At 41.6% G+C, this 17,398-nt stretch overlaps 1 protein-coding gene and 1 pseudogene across 2 annotated transcripts in view; both read right to left on the bottom strand.

The window, feature by feature from the left end:
- The window catches only part of ZDHHC13 (zDHHC palmitoyltransferase 13), a 45,794-nt gene extending 28,694 nt beyond the window's left edge, over positions 1-17,100 (bottom strand). Inside the window, exons 1-5 of one of the 2 annotated variants that reach the window (XM_037040368.1) lie at positions 16,933-17,100; positions 5,964-6,109; positions 2,911-3,033; positions 1,619-1,696; positions 232-376 (exon numbers count right to left, since the gene is read on the bottom strand). In XM_037040368.1, coding sequence (XP_036896263.1) covers positions 232-376; positions 1,619-1,696; positions 2,911-3,033; positions 5,964-6,109; positions 16,933-16,959 — 519 coding nt within the window. In that variant the 5' untranslated portion in view covers positions 16,960-17,100. The remainder of the gene's footprint in view (positions 1-231; positions 377-1,618; positions 1,697-2,910; positions 3,034-5,963; positions 6,110-16,932) is intronic. The other variant, XM_037040369.1, reaches the window with a different exon arrangement.
- On the bottom strand, positions 11,416-12,727 carry LOC118983096 (CD2 antigen cytoplasmic tail-binding protein 2-like; annotated as a pseudogene).
- Positions 17,101-17,398: the final 298 nt, after the last annotated feature.

Genomic DNA, 17,398 nt, shown 5'->3' with positions numbered 1-17,398 from the left:
GGCTCACAAGTTTCAGAAACATCTATTATATGTTTCTGAGCTAAATGACCTGTGCTTGCTGCTCCACTGAAGCCAGGAAGGAGTCCTCAACACCTAGGCTTACAGAGCCTAATATCTGAGTATCTGGATACCTGTAACTTCTCCTTTAAACATGAGAACAGACTACTAATCATCCTCCCAATCTCTTCGAATCCGCAATAGCTGGAGTATAAAATACGTTTCAGAATATACCTGGCCCTTTGAGATGAGATACGCTATGATGGGCATGTGCTGGAATAACACTGCGAGGTGGATGCTGCTGAACCCTTCCCCGTCGATGAGAGTGGGGTCTGCACCGCACTGCAGTAGTAATATGACCATAGGCAAATGCCCTTGCCTGTAAATAGAGAGGAAAAATTATACTGTGTTCTGTGGCATGCAGAACAAAATAAACTCAGGGAGAAACTGGTATCTCTAAGACATAGGGGGTTTAGTTAGATATAAAATGTATTTCCTGACAGTTAAGATTTTTAAAGCCCTGGAGATTCTCTAAATGTCTTTTACTCAGATGCTCCAAACTTATATCTGGACAGTCCTCCTCGACTGCAGGTAATAAATAACCTTAACAACCTCCTAATCTACCTTAAACCTCATGTTGCTGCCCTGTACGAATAATCATTTTAGATGACTAATGCTAAAAATGTAAGCTTTAAAACCACTTGGACCTCACTGTTGCTACTTTACAGTAATCATGAGCCAGATATGATGCAATACAACACTCAGACTGCAGCTATACTGCAGCTATAAATAACATTATTCTTAAGGAACTAGATATTAGCACACGTGATTACGGCTCACTCTCCAAGGAAGGCACTGTGCCTCAGTAGCTTAATGATGCATTAACCCTAGACTCTTCATTCTTGGCTACGGAGAAAAGATTCCATTCCTTGTCTTAAATAAACAAGTATTCATTTTATTTCAGGTTCACCACCCACAGAGAATGGAGTTAAAATGAAAAATAAAGAAACTGTTAAGTATCAAGAAAGGCACTTACTAACTTCACCTTCAGATGGCTATACATATCAGAGAAAAGAACTGATTCGAGTTTATAGTTCACTGAACTATTGCTTTTATTCATGTGATCAAATATAATATTTATTTTGATTAAAACAGAAAGTAAAAGACACACATTTGAGTTTGAGCATCATAGTGAAGCCTTAAGTTCTGTCTTTGGAAATGCTTCAAAGCTGCATTCATTTATATACATATAAATGAATGACTACATATATAAATATATAAATACATACATATTCATTTATTGAAGGGGGAAAAAAGAAAAGAAAGCCTTTCAAATGGTCTGTAACCGCAGTTTCCAGCATTGTGGCTACTAACCATACATGTGGGTATTTAAATTCAAATTAGTTAAAATTAAATAAAATTTAAAATTTAAACCCTTACTTACATTAGCTCCATTTCACATTTCATATATGGCTAGTGGCTACCATACTGGATAGCACAGAATAGAATATTTTCATTATTACAGGAAATTCTCTTGGAAAATGCTGATTGTTAATGTTCAGAAAATAAACGTAAGTCACTTGACTTTGAAGTGCAATGTCAGTGTATAAGAAACCTTTACCTGATGGCCCAGTGAAGAGGAGTTGAATTTAAATCTCCACCCAACTGATCTACCACAGCACCTTTTGAAATATAATACCTGTTAAAAACAGACAAAGATAAAAATAAGATTTAAAACTTAAAATTCATATTGAGGAAGAAAACATTAATTTTTCTTAGCAACAAATATATAAAAAACCAGAAATTATAATAAGAACCTTCCCTGAAAACCCTAGATACACGGAAGTCTGAAAGAGTCACCCAACAGCATGAGACAGACCCCCAGGGAAGTACTCATAGCATGTAAGTAAGTGATCACTCCTGCCGTCAGGGGCATTCCATTAAAACGTGGTAACTGCTCTGTGTGTTCTAAGTACCACCACACTCCTGAAATTGTTTATATTCAAAGGGTTTGGATTCACACAGACTTAACTTGCAAGAAATTATGTCACTTTAAACAGTTTAAACTTAGAATTACTTATATGGAAATAAATTCTAAAAGCAGTAAAAAATTAATTCAAAATCCTTCCAGAAAAGTTAAACATTTTGAGTGTGTGGCCCTGTATTCGGGGGGCACAGATATGATACACTGTGTAAGCCAGTCTGTGAGGTAAAGAGACTTATTTTCTTCTGTGGTTTACAGAATTAATCTCATTATTTGAAAGTTGTGCTTCACAAGTCATACTGAAACAATACACCAATTTATTTGCACAAAGGGGTTTGCCTGTGAGTATATGTGTTTATTTTAAACTTTAGTATATTAATTTTGTTAAACCTCACGGATTAAAATATGTACCGTACCAATTATATATACATTTGCATACACACATACATTTTACATGCTGAGGTATAAAACAAAGAAACAAAAAACAATGGATGGGCAGTAGTGCTTTATAAAGAGAAAATATTTTCTACAATCCCTTACACGCCTACTTAAAAACATATTCCATATTTAGTTTTTAAAAAAGTTAAATTATCCCCCTATCCACCTATTCCCCAGCATTTACAATATAAATAAAGTATTTCACTGTTTCTTCTTAACTACATGAATCTTTCTCTTCTATCCTGAGAAAGTTTATCTTGTGCTTTTTCTTTTCAAAAAATGTTCAGTTTCATTGCCTAAACTTTATGATTTTCCTTTCTGGGCCAATGACAATCCTGGACCGATGCGCGTGGCACAAAGACTCGAACATTCACTCACAATAAAGGATCACAGATGGTTCAACATTCATAGGTGCACTTGAAGAAAGAGACAAATGAAGGAGGGGTCTAGAGGTATAAATAGACAATTAATACACATATATCCCAACTTACTTTACAAGATCCAGCCTGTTGTTAATAGCCGCCCAATGAAGAAGCGACACATTTTCTTTGTCTGGTTGCCTGACATCATATCCTGCTTCTACCAACTCTTTACATCGTTCAAAAATCCCATATCTCAAATAAGAAAGAAAAGGACATAACGGATACCATTAAGATTATTTCAAATATCAAAGTGTCTTCCTTTTACCATATCTTTATCCAATCTTTCAGTCAACAGAGAAATGCATTAACAAAGATATAAACAAACAGGCCATATTTGTAAAGCCAAACAACAAAAGTAAGTCTGGTGTATTAACTGATGAGATTAATACATGGAGTTGAATTTCATTTTTAAAAATAACTTTTAACATTCACATTTGTCCTCCTTCAATATATTTCATTTGATCTTCCACTGTATGCCAGGAATGTATGGTGCTGATTCTTGACTATATAGTCTTATCCTTGAATCAAACCACATCCATGCAATGACCTCACAGTTAGGGAATTTTATTATAAATTCAATAATAAAATATAAACACAGTATAAGGAATAAAAAAGGAAGAAATGGTTAGCTGTCCTGAGGGGATGAAACACGGCACGTGAACTGTGTTTTGTAGGCTGAAGGGAGGGCGTGGCAGGCACAGGGAACAGCATGTACAAAGATCAGAGATGTGAAACTGCAGAGATGTTCAGAGAAACATAAGCAATTTAACACCGAGGAAGGATAAAGCATAAAAAAGAGAAGGGCAAGAGATGAGGCTAGAAGAGCTAGGCAAAGACTGAATGGGCTTTCTGTGCCATGCTTTGAAGTTTATACTTATCTATCATTCAAAGGGAACCCACTGAAGGTTTTAAGAGGAAAGCACTAAGACTGAGTTTTAAGGATGGTCACGTGAGTGGCTGCACGGAAACTAGTTTGAAGAGAGTGAGGCAGAGACTGAGAGACCAGTTTAGAGGCTTTTGCAATAAATCCAGGTGAGAGGGAATGACAGCCTAAAATGAGAGAGGCAACAGGAAGGGAAAAGGAGGGATGGACTTGAGAAATATTTAAGAGAGATTCTAATTTAATATTTAATTGACTGACGGAATGAGAAACAGGAGAGAAACATCTCTATTTAATGCTGTAATAACTTTTAAAATAATTCATTAGCAATATTTCTTTTCAGCAGAAACTAATTAAGTCCCAACAGACTATTTAGCACTTTCTTTGAAACATTCCTATTTAGAGACCTGAAAAGCTTCCACAGGCCCTCAAGGGTCAAAATCAACCCAAAGCGCGGAAATAGGTTTCCTGTGCTATAAAATGACCATATTTCTAGGACCATAAGATGCACCTAGGTTTTAGAGGGGGAAAATAGGAAAAAAACGTTTAAAGCAAAAAATGTGGTAAAATATTTAATAACATAAATAACATAGGCCACTGCCACCCCAGGCCCTCACAGCGAGCCAGGTAAGTTGCATTTGGACTATAAGATGCACCCCTTTCCCCCCCAAATTTGGGGGGAGTATGTATTATAGTCCGAAAAATATGGTAAATCATTTTTGTCTCACCAAAATGTGCATATCCCTATCTATCTGGCGGTCTCTATAGCATTCTTAGAAGAGACATAACTGTCTGACAGTGCTAAAAATATTAATAAGAATAAATTATTGATAGATACATATATTTATATTTTTCATCTTTCAAATGTCAACTTTAACATTTTACTGGAAAAGAAATACTCCCTTCATGTAAGAAATAAGAGGACACAGTAATGAGGATTTGGTGGTTTAGACTAAAAACCCATACATGCACATATATATCCCAGCTCATTTTTGAGCTACTTACCTAAAGATATTCCCACAACCACTTAAGAAGGTCTAAGACCTCACAGGAAATTTTAAGATATAAACTGAAAGTTTTTAATTCCCTGTGAGTGTAACCTGATTTTTCACACTATAGAACTTTACCAGTACCAGAGAAACATTTAAATGTTTCCATTCTAATTAAAGCAAATATTTGCCTTAACACTCCCACCTTCGTATAAATATAATAATATAAACAATATCAAATAATATTCACCTAAAGCAGTAGTTCCCAAGGCCTCTAGAATTCATATAAATTAACAATTAGAATACCTAAATAACTGTTGATTATTTTTTAACTAACATAAATAATACATTAGTGTATGTCAAGGCCAAACAGGCTAATTAATCACCAACCTTCTTGGCTTCTGACAGAAATTATATCTAGTTAATGTGGTAACATTTGTTCATTTCATGCTGATTAGACACTCTGAGGGTCAGATTTATATTTGATTACTGAGAAACCGGATTATGAATCAATGCAGCTTGATAAACAAAATATTCCAAACTACATTCAATGGTAAGAGGTGAGTGGCTGTTAATAATCAATGAGATTCATAAGGGTAAAATGTTGGAAATGATTTTATGCAAATACATCTGGAGATCTTAAGTGATTACATTTCAAAACATACTTTCAAGTTTGGCGTAAGCAAAACAACCCACTGTATGTTTCAAGTGATCAGAAAACCTATTCCTACTGTATTTACTCCTTTCTAGTGCACCCAGCACAATAGGTACATAGCACTCCATAAATAAATGTTTAAAACATCCATAAATGTGTGAGCTGCTATTTTTCCATCCCACCTACGTATTTAGGTTGTAGTACACTTTAAAACACTCAGATGTGTATTTCAAACTCGGGGTCCAGTTTTAGTGTCACTCAACATCACTCATTCACTCAGCAAACATTTACAGGGCACCTAATACAAGCCGGGAACTACGCAAATGCATGGAGGCCGCAAAGATGAAAAAGACAGGCTTTTGCAAAGAAGCTGCTCACAACCTGTGGGAGAGACTAGCAATAAACAGCTACAGTGCCCTGTGTTAAGTTCTCCGAGGCTGGTAGGCCAAACATACTAGCACTGGAATATGAAGGCAATAGTTGCTATTGCAACTATTATAGCCGAGACTTGGCTATACACTGGAGTGCTATGAACTGCACATACGTTATTATAACTCAGCAGAACATAAGGATAAAACAAAGCACTGGGAAGACTTACTGAGTAGCTTTTACAATGTCACAGTTACTAGAGTCCTCTATGAGAGGAAGAATTTCTTTCGCCTTGGCAAGTTCTTTGTTTTCGTGTGCGCAGACTCCGTGTCGACCAAATCCTGAAGGGTGGGGGCCATGGCTGTGATTCCTGCACTGCAGAGTGGGAGCAAGTGGACAAGGCACAGGAAGAGAATTAATGTCACATTCAATTGCGCAATGAAGAATTTACTACTATCAACAATGTCTACGTTATTAAATCAGAATCTTTTCAGGGTCTTAGAGTTGTATCCACAGGGAGATTTTCATCTTAATTATCTTCATTAGGATTAGATGCTTAATACTAGAAAATTCCAAATTATATCTATGTTTTCTCACAAAAGTTATCTGCAAAGGCACAAAGAGATCTTGGTTATTTGAAGCAGGTGGAAAGTTTATTGATTACAAGCAGGAAGGTCAGCACGCCTCTGCTTTGGGAGTTGTGGCAAATACACCCTAAAGATATTTCCCAATAATCAAGTTCTTGAATATTTAGAACATGTGTCCCAGAAGATGAGGGAGAGGTATTTTTAAGTATTTGACTAAATAGCCAAAAATATTTCAAATTTGGTGAAAATTATACACCCACACGTCCTAGAAGTTCAAAAAACTGAGCAGGATACACCTCAAATTCTCATACTGAGGCATATCAGAACAAAATCACTAAAATACAAAAATAAAGAGATAAGAGCAGCCTAAGGAAAAAGATACATTATATTCAAAAAACAAAGATAAGAATGAATTCAGACTTCTTACCAGTAAGTGCAAATCAAAAGACAAAAGCACAATAGTTTTAAATAGTCAAAGGAAAAATACTGTAAACCCAGAAACACCAGCAAAAATCAATAAAATATGTATTTTTAAACATCTCAGACTATCAATACCCATTAAAAATAGAAAACTAAAGGCATTTGATGTAATGTGCCTACGTCAATTCTGCAGGATTCCAAAAAGGGTTTAAGAAATGATATTTTCACTAAGTCCATTACCTTCAACAGGTTACTCTTAAGAGGCAAATGCTTTTTTCTTTTTAAGTTAACTTACAGTGAAACTGACTTTTTGGTATGTAGTTCTACAGATTTTAACTCATATATAGCTGTGTAACTGTCACCCCAAACAGGATACAGACCAGGATACAAACAGGAAACCTCAAAAAAACTCTCTTGGGATACTCCCTTGTAGTCACACCCTCTCCCCACACCTCCTGGCAACCACTGATACGCTCTTCATCACCAGTTCCATCTTTCCCAGAATGTCATCTAATGGAATGATGCAGTGCATAATCTTCTAAGACTGGCTTCTTTCACTCAGCATAATGCTTCTGAGACTCATCTAAGTTGTTGCATGTTATTAACAGTTCCTTCCCTGCTGCATAGTATTCCATCGCATGATTGTATCGCAGTTTATCCATTCAAAAAAGTTTCTGACTTTTGGCAATCATAAATAGAGCTGCATGCTTTTGCTGCATTCTACATAAAAGTACACGCTTTTGTGTGAACATGTGTTTTTGTGTGTCTAAGAAGGAGACTGCTTGGCCATCTGTTAAGTGTATGTTAAATTTCTAAGAAATTGCCAAACTATTTTCAGGAGTGGCTTGTGCCCCTTTGCACTGCCACTTGCAACATGAGCGTTCCAGCTGCTCTGCATCCTTCCCGGCACTCAGAGTGGCCGGTAGTATGGATGTGTAGTGGTACCTAATCATGGTCTCAATGTGCATATCGACCAATGGCTAATAGGCTGAGCATCTTTTCAGGAGACCAGGAGACCTTTCCTGCTCTTTGAACCTGAACTAGAGGTCTTCTCCTGCAGCACTCTCATTCTACATGTTCACCTCCTGGGTTCAAGTTTAGGGAGAAAGGGGAGGGGAGGGGAAAGGAAGGGAAGGGAGGGCAGGGGAAGGGGATTCAGATGGAAAAACAAAAAAAAGGTAAATTACCCCCTGGTTCAGCACCTCGTCTTGTTTGTTATATTCTTGTCTTCTCCCCCAGGCTACCTGCTACACTTCATTTCTCAGAACCCCAGAGTGCAGCTGCTCCCAGCACTCTGCCCAGTGTGTTCGGTGGGACAGACAGGGCGGAGCACGCCAACTCCGTGTTACCCAGAACCAGAACCACAGATACTCCTCTGACCACCCAAGTTCTGATCTGCCTGGTGGATTCCACCTGAGTACCTGACACTCTTAGTTACACTCACACGCAGCCGAAAGTCAAGGTACAGGTTGTTAGATTAGGATGTAAATAAGAACATTACTTTAAAATTCTTTTCATCATATCACAGTAATCACAATATAGCCAACTGGAAGAAGACAAGGTGCAAGGAAAGAGTTGAACTACACCCAGAATTCCTGGAGTGTCAATAAATAGCAGATGTAGTTAACACTGACAGAGAAATCAGTCTTTTTATATAAAACCTCATTTTTAAAATTACAATTCACATTTATTTTAAAGATCTAGCAATACGAAAGTGAACAGACTTTCATTCCAATCTTACATCCCCAGAGAGACTATTATTAACATTTAGGTGTATCCTTCCTCATCGTGTATAAACGCTAACACATGTAACATTATACATACAGCATATATACATACAGGTTTTTTATCATATTCCTCTTACATTTGTTTTAGAAGAAACAATGGGGCTGCATTCATCAGCTTGCTTGTCCCGCCTAACAACGTGCCATGGACAGCCCTGCTGGTCAGCAAGAGTTGAATATGACTCCCCTGTACAGACCTAGCAGGATTTACTCAACCGTTTCCCTACTGTTAGAGGTACAGGCTGGTTTCAGTCTTTGCTTCCAAGAGTAACCCCACAATTAATGCCCTGGATATTCTGTAGGACTGATTCCCCCAACTAGGGCTGTTGGGCCAAAAAGATACATGCATTTTTAAATATAAATAGATACTGACCAATTACCTTCCCCAATTCACACTCCTAACATCAAATACATGTTGTCTCCCTACAAACCTTCCCGTAACTGAATATTATCAGGCTTTTTACTATTTTATATTCTTTTCTTCTTGATTTGAGAGAGACAGAGAGAGAATATTGATTTGCTGTTCCATTTATTTATACATTCATTGGTTCAATCCTGTGTGTGCCCTGAACTGGGATCAACCCACAACCTTGATGTATTGGGACAATGCTCTAAGCAACTGAGCCACCCAGCCAGGGCTGTATCAATGTCTTTTTAAGCTCTTACCAATCTGATGGCTTAAAAAATGGCATCTTGCTTTTCATTTGCATGCCCCTAATTGTGAAATTTGAGTTTGTCTGTTGCGTTGATTGGCTCTCATTTTCTCTTTGATGGACTGCCTTTGCATGGTCCACCGGTTTTCCAGTGGGCTGTGTGTCTCTTTCCATTTGTATGTTAGGAAAATTAACTTTTGTTTATATACAGCTTTTCATCACAGAAAGTTGACTCACTCTACAGACACAAATGTGTTCCCTCTAATAATGCATTAAGGCATTAAGGACATCAGCTTCATTTTTCGTGTAGAAAGTCATCAAGGATTACACATTTCAATGTAAAGAATATGCACAATTAAGAGCATTTATTTATTCAGCAATTAGTTACTGTGTGCTTATAATGTAGAAAGCATTATGCCAGGAGCACAGAAGATGTGGGCATCTATCCTCCAAGGGGTTAAGTTCAATAGGGCAGATAAGTTGGAGACAGAGTAAAGTGGAAGGCACTATGTGACTAAATGGCAAAAAGGGGGGGGTGGTAAAGACTATAGAACAGGAGTTCTGTTCATGTCATCCCCCCTAAATCCAGATCAGAGTAAAACCTAGACATGACTATATAAACCCAAAGCCTGCTTTCAGAGTCAATGGTCTCCAAAGTGAGGCAAGTGTACTCCAGGCAGCGCATGCAGTAACCCATTAGGTAATGGGAAAAGATGTTACAGCTTCTATTCTACTACAATGACTTTGATCTTTTTTTGTAAAGAGAAAGTCATGAAAATTCCCCAATTTGGCTCTTTCAAGCTTTACAGATTTTAGCACTGGCAGCCTCACCTGATCTGTGCAGCAAGCAGTCTGTGTGCCAGGAACCCGGGGCAGAGCAGGAGTCTCACAGCCCAGCGGGGCTGACAGGGGACAGACCTTCAGCGTACTGCGGTATACATCAGGTTACATAATTTTCAAGTTGTATCATCTGATTTTAACTAAGCTGCCCTCCCAAAATGAGCAGGCAAGTTAAACTATAGAGGAGCCATGAACTGAGACAATCATAACAGCGTAAGTGCATGCAAACAAGAACACGGCAGGGCTGCTGCTTCTCTTCACAGCAGGCACTCCTCATTAGCCACACAAAGCAAACACAGACAACCCAGTCTAATCTTCCCAAAAGCCAGCTTCCCTCCAAAGATGTTCAAAATTATTTAAAAGGCTAATATGAGGCAAGTTTACATTTACATCTTTAAATGTAAAACCTTACCATGAGCATGTATATACTGAGCTATTCATTAATATAACTTAGAACTATACTGTCAAATCTTACAATAACATGCCCTTTGAAAATAGGAGTTTGGAGACTGACCCCTGTCCCCAGGCCCCACGTACATCAAACAGAAGGGTGCTGCACTTTTTAAGTCCCAGCCAACCTCATAACAGAGAAGCATCCCCTCGCTGCGGAAGTTAGCGTTACCCACTCACTGGCAGCGAGTGGCGATAAGCTGCAGGCAGCAGCTGGATGGTTTGGACTTGCAACTGGAGCCCTGAGCTCCCAGCCACGCTTGCGGTGCAGGCTCCATTCTTTTTTCCGTTCAGCCCATAATACACAATATTTTGCAAAAATGAAAACTTTGGACCTTACTTGTCACATTACAGTTTTACTCTAGAGGGTGCAAGTTCAAAACTGATTTACTGATAGGAGTGCATGATCAAAAATGTTTAGAGAACAAAGCTCTAAGTTATCTCCTGTGCCCTATATTCACTCCTTCCCAAAATTTTCCACAAGGGTTAAAGGTGACAAAGGAGATGACCTGCACTTTGGGAGAGGTTAGCTTTGACTGGAGACAGGCCCATAAAGATTTTTAACAAAAACACCCATAAATTCTCATCACAAAGATTAAAGCAACACTTATGTCATGATACTAAACCCTTAGAAATTACTCTCCAGTTATCAAAAATTTTAATGTCTATTTTTAAGATTTTATTTATTTATTTTTAGAGAAGGGAAAGGAGAGAAACATCAATGTGTGGTTGCTTCTTGACCATTCCCCACTGGGGACCTGGTCCGCAATCCAGGCATATGCCCTGACAAGGAATCAAACCGGTGACCCCTTGGTTTAGAGGCCTCCTTGGTTCAGAGGCCGGCACTCAATCCACTGAGCCACCCCAGCCAGGTCAAAAAGAAATATTTTTATGGTAGCCTCTAGTTGTTTTATTCTTACCATTTTGAAATGTAAACTCCTCGAGAACAAGGCCAAAGTGTAAGATTTCATGCTGGCTGTATGATGGTGGCTAATTATCTACCCTATTTTTTTCCATAAGGGCTAGGAAGCCCTGCTTCTGACCATCAGCACAGCCAAGGACCTAACACACAACAAAAGGCTTTTATTGGGAAAGAAAAATTGACTGAAAAGTGGCCCCCCCAGTCCTCACTGCCTGAGGTGGCTGGGGCTCCCTCCAGGGTTCAGGAAGGAAGCGGCCACCAAACTGGCCCTCAGAAGGCTCAGGTGTAGAGGTCGAAGTCAGTATTTTTGGAGTTACAGAGCTGTCCACTGGGGGAATCAGCTTCTGGCAGTAAACACCATCAGGCAAGTAGCTTTCATGCACCCAGGTCTGCATCCGGGTGCTGGTGAAGGGCCGTACAGCTCAGTACCCCGTGCTCCCCCATTTACATTCCCACATCACACCCACCAGACCACCTCCTGGCAGCTCTGCCTCTAGTCTCTGGACAGGGGTTGGGGAGCTCTCCAGCTCTCCCTCTGCCACTTCCTCAGCAAATGTGTGCAGGGAAGGTTGGGGTCAGGGTGTCCCTGGGTCGGCTGCATGGCCAACCATTGTCTTGTCTCCTGATAAATGTTAAGGCTGCCCCAAGCCACCATCTGGCCGGCTAACCTGGACAGCTGGTCCTAGTGCTGGGGGGAATGGGCCACCCAGGCCCCTTGCTACCCTCTTTGCCTGGGGGCCAGATGCCTAAGTGGCCCAGCCACATCTTTCTCTCTCTCAGCAAAGAGCTCCAGAAGGCCCTGCAGGAGGGCTTGGGCAGTATTGGTATCGGTGAGTACTGAGTACTGAGTATTGGTGTCTGGCCCAGGCTGTCCTCCTCCTCTCAGTCTGACCCTCCTCTGCATCTTATCAGGTGAGCACTGATCAGGTGACTGCTCCCTGATCTTCACCGTGTTGTCCAGCCAGCTGTCTTGGATCTGAGCGTCCCAGTTCAGGAAGTAGCTGCCACCTGGCTGCTTCCTGACCTTCCACATCCTCTGAGGCCAGGATGTCATATTTGCTGGACCCCTCCTCTTCCTCATCACTGCCCAAAGAGTGTTTGCCTTTGAAATGACTTCCAGGACCTCCTGCCCCAGCCATAGGGTCCACTAGCCTCTTCTTGGGGACACTGATTTCATCCTCATCCTTACTTCCCATGCTTTGCAAGGTCACTCTCCTCCTTAGCATGACTGGACAGAGGGTCTTCCTCAAGCTGAGCTAAGAACCCAGGGGAGGCTGCAAAGGGCTATCTATCCTATTTTTGGCTTCAGGTCTACATTTGTAAAATGGAAGGAGCAGGTCAACATAGCTATAAAGTTCCTTCCAACTCCATGTTGTAGGGTTCTAAGAGGAGGTGTCTATTGCAAGGTGATTAATGACATGCGCACTGGTGCAGACTTCACTGCACAAACATGCACCCTTTGTGACAGTGGAAGCGTAACTGTTAAATGACTGCCTACAATGTTAATAAGGTAACAACAGACTAAGCAAATTCTCAGGATGCCAGCAAACTCCAGAGTTTTCATTAATCTTTCATTCAGGGGAATGTAAAGAACACGTATTACATACCAATCACAGTACTGGGTAACTAGGGATAAAAGACGAATAACACACAATTCCTACTACAATCCATTCAGTCATTCACCAGGTTTTTCCCAAATGCCTACTATGTGCCAGGCACTGTTCTAGACACAGGGATAGAGCAGTGAACACAACTGATCAGATCTACCACCCTCCCCAAAAAAGTAATACCAAGAAAGAGACATGAAACTAGCCAAATAATCTCCCCCCACAGAGGGTAATCGCAAAGTATTAGGAAAATTACATGAGAGCTACAGATACATCTGTGGTGATTTTTATGACAAAGTCCCCAACTTCTTAGACACTTCTCCACCAAGGGGAGAGGGTGTGTGGCAGGAGTGTCAAATTCGTTTTCACCAGGGGCCACATCAGCCTCACGGTGGCCTTCAAAAGGATGAAATCATTTTAGGACCGTATGAATATAACTACTTAACTGTTAAGGAGTTGAAATTACATTCGGCCCTTGGAAGGTAACCACGAAGCTGATGTGGCCCCCGGATGAACGTGAGTTTGACACCCCTGGTCTGGGGCCTTCCTCTCACATCAGAGTTCTGTGATGCTTCACTGCTAAATACTACAGAAGAGATACCCTGCTAGTTTGCAGGCCCAGACCTTAGAAATGGGCAGCTTTCTCTTTCTCTCTCGAGATGCTCATTCCTGGAACTCAGCCACCATTCTGTGCAGAGGCCCAGGCCTCATGTAGGTGTCCCGACCAAAAGTCAGCATCAACTGTCAGACCCACGAAGGAAGACACCACCAGATGATACCAGCCCCAGGAACTGAATCATCCCAGTTCACGAGTCTTTCCAGCAGAGGCTCCGGATATGAGGGAGCGGAAACAAACCATCCCTGCCATGGCCTGTCCAGATTCCTGCCACAGAGCCGTGAGCATGACAACAGCTGGCTCACACCACCGTGCTTTAGGGTGACTACTGCACAGCAGTAGATGAGAGAAACGTCTTTAAGACATAAGGGATCATATATTTCTCATGATATCTCATTAGTGTTTTTAACTTGATTAGTAGTCAAATTAGAGCTTTTCTAAATAATGAGTAAATACTTTTAAAGTTACAATGGGCATTAATTTAAGAGAAAACTAAAATCTACGAAACATATTAACTCTAATGAGGGTCACTGTTCTGCACGGTTATCAAGTAAAAACAAAGGAGAGATAGAGCTGATGGACAACCTTTAACATTCCTCAAGACATTAACAGAAGTACCAGAGTTCAGTTTCCAAGTTCATTCATTGGACAATTATTTACAGTGTACCCACAGTACTAGGCACAGAGCAGTAAACATAACAGATAAATATCCCTGTCCTCCTAGCGCTTAATTCAGTGAAGGAAAAGAGACGAACACGACAAAGAAGTGTGTTAAATGGTATTACATGCTGAGAAGACATACAAAGCAAGGAAGGAGACTAGGGAATGTTGCTGGCAGTGGTGATAATGGGGAGGGCTTGCCACACTGAGGTGATATTTGTGTCAAGACCTTAAAGAGGTGGGGAAATAAGTCACATGGGTATATGAAGAAAGAGCACTCCAGAAAGAGCAAATAGTAAGTACAAAGACCTAGAGGCCGGTATGGCTGTGGCTGGTTGAGCAAGCAAGAAAGTAATAAAGCCCTGACCGGTGTGGCTCAGGGGATTGGGTGTCACCCCTCGGTCCTCAGGGTCACCAATTCCATTTTCAATCAGGACACATGCCTGGGTTACTGGCCAGGTCCCCAGTTGGGGGTGCTCAAGAGGCAAACGACTGATGTTTCTCTCACACACTGATGTTTCTCTCCCTTCTCTTTCTCCTTCCCTTCCCCTCTCTCTAAAAATAAATAAATAAAATCTTTAAAAAAATAAAGTAATGAAAAATGAGGTCAGAAAGGAAACTGGAAGCCAGATGGTACCAACACACTTGGCAGATACCAGGGGTTCAGTTCGGGACCACCACAATAAAGTGAGTACCTCAATCAAGCGAGTCACAACTTTTTAATAAAAGTTATGTTTACATTATACTATAGTCTATTAAGTGTGCAATAGCATTGTCTTAAAAAATGCACATACCTTCATTTAAAAATTCTTTATTGCTAACAAATGCCAAGCATCATCTAAGCCTTCAGTGAATCATAATCTTCTTGCTGGTGAGGGGTCTTACCTTCACTTTATAAAAACGCAGTATCTGCGAAGCACAATAAAGTGAGGCACAATAAAACGAGTATGCTGGTAATTGCAAATGCTGGCAAAAACCCATGAGCTCTGAAGCTGGAACCAGGAGAACCAAATTCAACCAGAGCAGGAATGTTTTTGTTTTGTTCACTGACTCATCTCCAGCACCTGTAACAGCGCCTAGCAGAACAAACGAAGTCTTGGCTCTGTTACTTAGCAGCTACTAGACTTTTAACAGATGACTGCAATTTTTTGAGCCTCAGGTCTAATCTCTAAAACTAGAATAATAATCCTTCCCACCTCCCAGGGTCACAGTGAGGATGGAGAATGGGGAAATATTCTGCAAACTGTAGAGCACCACCTATAGGTAACATCTTTACACGATTATTGTAATAGCAATCATTATTAACAGCAATAATGTCTCTACCTTGCCCCATTAATTTCAACCTGCAAATCACTCTCTCCCTCCATCTGCCATGGAACTGGGGGCAGGACTATCTTCCCATCAGCATGAGGGAGTCAACTTAGAGCACCTAGGGATTTTTGTGCGTGAGTAGCAGTAATTAACATATGATAATTACTCCTACCAACTTTTCCTTCAAACTCTGGGGGAAAAAAAAACAATGAGACACAGTTCCCATGTGAGGATTCTACACCCTTTGTAAGATCCAGTCACCTTGCAAACCATTTTTTTCCCTGTCAAAATCTAATAAGAATGCCTTGACATCTCCCCACATGTCTTGTTCCTCACTTGAAGCTACACCAGACTGTTCAAAGAACGGAAGGGGGAGCATGAGAACACTCTCAAGGTTGGAAAGCCTTTCTTTTTTAGAGGCCAAGTAATCCAAACATCATTTCAAACTGCTTGAATCCCACTACAGACAGAAAATCCACTACCTAACTCAAAACTGGAGACAGCTTCAGTTTTCTCATCTGTATATAGAGATAATGCCATCTCCTTAAGGATGATTCTGGAATAAACTAATGCGTATAAAAGCATATGGCACATGTTAAATGCTCACTAAAAGTTGGATGAATCTGGATATTCTTCATTTATTCGATAAATATTAAGTGAACAGCTACAATATGCCACTCTGAGCTTTGGAAAAGGGCCATTAAAAAAGAAAGACAAAAATCTCGTTCTGTTGCAGCTAACAGGTACCTCCTGTGACCTCCCCTCACTAGTCCGTTCTGTTCTTTGGAATTACATTTGGCTTCTGCTAATTCCTCCTCCACAGAGTAGAGTCCTTTGGGATCTTGACAAACAGCCTGAATTCTTTCAAGGAGTGCGCAAGGAGGTGGGAACAAGCGCTAAAACTGGGCTGGGTGGGGCGAAGGCGGGTGCCCGGGCGCCTCGGCCGAAGGAGAAATCCAGGGAACCGCAGGCTCCAGCCCAAGGTCAAGTCGGGCTAGTTCAGCTCAGGTGTGTCACCCGACACTTCTCCCAGGAACCGCCATCCTCCGCGCCCAGGCCTCACAGCGGTCCCCACCATGCACAGGGGGTACAGGTCCCAGGGGGTACCCTGGAAGGTTGGAGAACTCAACCAGGCACCGAGTCCCCCGCCCAGGCCCCTACTTCCCGACCGCCTCAGAGAGAGAACTCCCAGCAACATTCTCGGTGTTTCCAGGCTTCCCCATAACCCAGCCCAGGCCCCTCCTCCTCCGGTGGCCCCTCCGGGAGCTTCATCAACCCACGCCCTCGACTTCCTGCAGCCGCCACCGCTCTCCAGGCTCCCGGGACAGCCAGCACCGGCCGCACTCACCTGCGAGCCCAGACCCGGCCCCTCCATCTCCCCAGTGACGGTGGCGCCTCGGCTAAGTGGCGGAGGCAGCCAGCTCTCCAGCCCACTCTCCAGCCCGCCTCAAGTCGCCGGTATCCCACTTCCTGCTCTCGGCCCAGCCTCTGCCGCAGCCTCCGCTCGCGCCTTTACCATCAATCGGCCATGGGAAAGCCAATCCCTGCTCTCCTCTCGGTTAGGGGCGGGACTTTCTTGCCACCGCGGAGGCCGGCAGGGAACTGAGAGTTGGAGGCCCCGCCCCCAGCCCTTGACGGCGGTCAAGTTCCAGCCTCCGGTCTGGACTGAGTTGCTTACCTAGGTAGGTGTCCTCCTGACCTTCATGCCCCATCGCGTAAAGCCCCTCAGACAAAGTTCGACGTCTAATAAGGACTCAACAAATGTTAATTATTAAAACATTTGCCACTCCACTTATGCGGTCTTCGGATAGTCA

This window comes from Sturnira hondurensis, unplaced genomic scaffold (genome assembly GCF_014824575.4).
Source record: "Sturnira hondurensis isolate 20B ecotype Veracruz unplaced genomic scaffold, ASM1482457v3 Scaffold0002638, whole genome shotgun sequence".
Lineage (NCBI taxonomy): Eukaryota > Metazoa > Chordata > Mammalia > Chiroptera > Phyllostomidae > Sturnira > Sturnira hondurensis.
Note: the sequence above shows the minus strand (reverse complement) of the source record. Positions and strands in the feature narration are given on the sequence as shown.